This window comes from Cryptotermes secundus, unplaced genomic scaffold, assembly GCF_002891405.2.
Source record: "Cryptotermes secundus unplaced genomic scaffold, Csec_1.0 scaffold1304, whole genome shotgun sequence".
NCBI lineage: Eukaryota > Metazoa > Arthropoda > Insecta > Blattodea > Kalotermitidae > Cryptotermes > Cryptotermes secundus.
Genome location: NW_019723929.1, coordinates 719,061 through 723,951, shown reverse-complemented (window position 1 = coordinate 723,951; position 4,891 = coordinate 719,061). Strand labels below are relative to the sequence as shown.

Below are 4,891 nucleotides of genomic sequence, written 5' to 3'. Positions count from 1 at the left end.
CAAGTTGAAGGGGCGAAGATTTGATACAGTTGAGGAAATTCAAGTGGAAACGCAGATGGTACTAAACACCCTAACAAAGAAAGACTTCCAGGATGCATTTGAAAAGTGGCAGAAACGCTGGGATCGGTGTATGCGCTCCCAAGGGGACTACTTTGAAGGTGATGGTGCAGAATAAGATCTAGGTAAGATGTAATATTTTTTATTAATATATTTCGGGAACTTTTGGATTGCACCACGTATAATGAAAGACTGATTCTGTATCCTTCAGATGTAAGTATAATTACTTATTTTTAAGAAGTCTGCTTTCGAGAGTTCAAGTTACCTGTTACACTCAGTAAGCCTTGAGATTCAACACAGCCAGATTGACTTGTCACACGGCAGACATATTCTCCACTGTCTTCAAGAATAATGCTGATAAGATCCAATGCTATGAAACCAAAACGGAATGTGGTTGTAGCACGGGAACCTGTGAAAGAAACATTACATATAACATAATTAATAGTTTAGGTCTTTGTATGTGACATACAAATTTAAGTCTTGTAGATTTCTTACTTCAGTGGAAGTAGAATGTCATAATTTCTGTTCCCATTTTTGTTTTTGTAATAAATACATTACTAGAGGGCCTGACTGACTATGCGTTTGTAATGCACATACACAAAGTAGAACACAAATATCCATAAGTGAAAATAGCACTGAATGATAGACACACTCACTTGCTTCCAGAGGTCTGCCATTGACAAACCAGTCAACCCGCATAGTTGGATCTCCAACAGGTTCAATCCGGGCCTCAAAGTGAACTCTCCCACCTTCAATTTGTGATATATCATGTAGTGGGATAATGAACTGTGGAGGAGGATAAATACGGTCCTCCTCGGCTTGAGGCACATGTGGCTTAGCTCGCTCCACATGACGCAAGTAAATTACTTCGGGCCCAGGAGCCAATCTGCAAAATAATATCCAATTATAACATACTTAAGAACTTACTGAAGCTTATTTTTACATCTTAAGAAGCAATGCCTGTGTCCATTATCTAGTCCTGTAGCCATGAAACGTTTCTAAACCACAGCCTCAATTTATGAATATAAAAATGTATAAGATCTGACATGGACTGATGGTTCTGTATGACAACTGGCAATACTGTTGAGCTGATGCATGTTGAATCACATGACCACATGCTGCAGGAGTTTTTATGTGCAACAGTAGTTGAAATTCAATTTGATTTGTAGTTGTAGGAAGTGCTTCATTGGAACAGTATTTTCTTCGTTTATTTGTAAAAAATAAAATGTGAAGAAAAATTTCCTCTGACCTTTCATACCATTTAGAATGGACAATGACGAGACTTGAGTCTTCTTATGTGACCAGAAACAACATACCAGTCTCCACAGGGAAGCTTAGTCTCCAAGAACAAATAAAGTGTGAATACCAAACTCAGTACCTAAGACACTCTAATCTGCTTTCTGATATTAATTTGTTCCTATAAAACCACCAATAAAATGTTCTAACTCAGAATTTTGGAACTCATACAGCAACATATTAATTGAAAAATAAGAATCTTTGACTAAACAAGTGAATTTTACTTAGTCCTTCAGGAAAATGATGGGGGAGTAGGGCAGCTTCCACACCGTTTACAATTAATTATTCACTAATCATCCTAATATTTAACATCACATTGTAAGAGCAACTGACTGTCATTAAAAAAATAAAACGAATAACAGCCATTTTGACTTAAAAAATGTACTTTCTTCCCAGCAGAAAGTGTTTCGAACACATAAGGAAATGGTGCAACTGATCATGCATTATTTGCGACCTAAGCATATTCCTCTGTTTACAAGAATCTCTAAGTGTTGTTTTAATATTAAGCAACATAAAACTTTTTTTTAATTTAAAACCACAAATGTAAAATTTTTGGATGCCTTACAAAATATATTCCCATAAATTGAGCCAAGTGGAATTTAAATGAGATTCAAGAGAAATGAACAATATTTCTATTGAATTCATTATACAGTATATTACTAACACTGTAAGTATTTCTACACAGAAGACTTACTCTGGTTCGATGACCTTTGTAGGTCTTGGAAGGTTGAGGCGCCGTGGCTCAGGGGCTGACCCTTTGGGTGTCTCAACAAAGAGCCGTGCCCGTGTGGCAGTGGAACCTGCAACGTTTTGAGCGGTGCACTGATACCAGGCCGCATCCGACGCCTTGGCTCGCGGGATATCTAACGTTGAGGCTCCACTGTCAATAGTTATGTGTACATCAGGTCCAGACACAACTGGTACACCATCCTGGGAACAAATATTGAAACTCACCCTTAACATGAATATGTACAAAGCAAATAAGCCTAAACTTATTTAATTCAGGGCTCAATACAGATCATTAAACTACAGTCTTCAACTTAAATGCTAACCCAATGGAGAATATGACTAAATATTACTCCAGCTACCTTCTTCTTCTTCTATGACACAAGAGCCCGATGTTGAGCCTTCGCCTCCTTTATCAAGCCCCTCCATTCCTCTCTGCCCTGCGCTGTTCTCTTCCGGTTCCTTACACCCATTCACTTCTTCGCATCTTCTTCCACCACATCAATCAATCTAGTTCTTGGTTTCCCAGCGCGCCTCCTACCGCCCATTGTACTACATAATATTTTCTTTGGGATAAGCTCCTTATACATTCTCTGTACATGCCCAGCCCATCGTAATCTTTTAAGCTTTATCGTCACTGAGATCTCGGGTTCCTTATATAATTTGTATAACTCTTTATTATATCTTATTCTCCATATCCCATTCTCTTTTATTGGGCCATAAATTTGTCTTAGGATTTTCCTCTCAAAAGAATTGATGACTGATTCCTCTTTCTTGTTTAGCATCCAACCCTCACATCCATAATAAAGCACCGGTCTTATCATTGTTTTATATATTTTTGTTTTAATCGCTTGCTGTATATCCTTTGATCTAAAAACTGATAGTAACGAGAAATATGCATTATTCGCTAGTTTTATTCTTCTTGTTATTTCATGATTTTCCTCTCCATCTTTGTGGAATTTCGATCCTAAATATATGAAGTCTTCAACTATTTCTATCCTGTCCCTTTCCATGATTACTCCAATTATACACATCCCTAATCTGTAATATTTCTGAAAAGGCCAGCTGTAGTCTTGTCATGCCTTATATGAAATAATTAGTATTAATTTTATTTGTAACACATACAGAACAAAGACAATTTATTTGTTATAATACTTTGTCTCAAAAGTTGATTGGTAATTTACGCAAAAGCAAAATCTGAACATATTAACTTTATATCTCTCATACAAATATAGATATATAGATACGTATTTTGAAAAAAATATATATATTATCAGCACAGCACATTTATTCAATTTGAATAGGCACAACCAATTTCTGTAGAATACATACAAAAGATGAGTTGTAGCTGCTGTTACCTTCTGCCAAGTGATTCGTGGAATAGGAGTGCCAACAGCTCTTGCATTAAGAACCACTGGCTCTCCTTCCTTCACATGAACTGTAGTAAAACGTTCCACAAACTTCGGTGCCACCACTTGTTCCTTCTCAATCACATTCAAATTACACTGCAACAAAATAAAATTAAATTACTAATTGTTAATATGACAATGGAACTGGGACAGCTCAGTTTGTACAACAATAGGCCTTGAGCCAGACAGCCAAGGAACTGGGGTTTCAATTCCCTGTATGGGAAAATACTTTTCTTTTATCCACAATGCCCTTACCAGCTCTGGAACCACTCCAGCATCTATACAATGGGTGCTGAGGGCATTTTCCCCATCAGTAAAGCAGTCAGGGCATGAACTGGCCATTCACTTCCTTCCAGTGTAAAGGCTAAAAATGTGCAGCAAAGTTGTTTCCACTCCCTCATATACTTGTATCTTCACAGTACAGCGCTTAATTAATTAAACACAAGCCCAAACTTACCTACACTTTTATGATGACATTACTTGCACAACAGCACTATCATCACCAGGGCCCGGATTTAGATGACATGTCATCTTTTTCCCCTTGTATCCTATTCCATGCCCATAAATATACAAATCCCAGAGATGAGCTACTGGTTACAGAAATGTAACTTTTATAGGTAATTTTTGTCACTTTTTGTAATTTTTAAGTTTTTAGGTACTTTTTTCTGTTTCAGGGTAATTTTTCGGTAAATTTTTGGACTTTTAAGGGTATTTTTTGTCACTTTAGCCATTTTAGGGCATTTTTCTTCTTATGTTTTCAGAAATGTGAATAATATGCAAGTATAGTGTTCTTTCTCTTTCTCCTGCCCCTACAAAGGCGGCCTGCAGCTGCACCCCAAATACCTGCTACCACAGTATGCAATAATAAGTTGTAATCCTGTCCCGTCCTTTCTATTCATTTTGCAGAAAGTGCTGATAGTACTGTAACATGTTCGACTGTTACAACATGGACATGGAAAAACTTATGGAACGTCTGGAGCAAATGGCGGCCAGACAGAAAGACGATATGCTGAAAGAGATGAGGGCAAATCAAGTAAAAGCAGATGCCGACCGATTGCGGATGGAAGACAGAATGGACGCCAACATGAGACGCCTACCAAGAAAAGGCGGAGGCCGATAGGAAGGCCGACAAGGAAGAAATTAAGGCCGAAATGCGATCTATGCGGTCAGAGTTGGATGATAATATCCAACATCGAGTTGAAAACATTTTGGCGATCGTTCAGCAACGACAAAACACGTTACATTGGTGTCAGAAGTGGGATCAGTAACCAGAAACACGTTACACTGGTGTCAGAAGTGGGATTAGGACTTACACACGTGATCAACGAGATTCGTACTCAAAACACGTGATAATTTGGTGTCAGAATTTTTACGAGCTTAAACACGCCACAAATTGAATTATT

The 4,891-nt window shown here is 37.8% G+C and overlaps 1 protein-coding gene across 2 annotated transcripts in view; it reads right to left on the bottom strand.

The window, feature by feature from the left end:
- LOC111862209 (titin) overlaps positions 1–4,891 on the bottom strand; it is a gene marked incomplete at its 3' end in the record, with an annotated part of 157,350 nt that overhangs the window by 53,022 nt on the left and 99,437 nt on the right. For both annotated transcript variants that reach the window (XM_033750585.1, XM_033750584.1), the window contains 4 exon segments: positions 323–466; positions 714–943; positions 2,048–2,283; positions 3,438–3,584. In XM_033750585.1, the coding sequence (XP_033606476.1) occupies positions 323–466; positions 714–943; positions 2,048–2,283; positions 3,438–3,584 (757 nt within the window).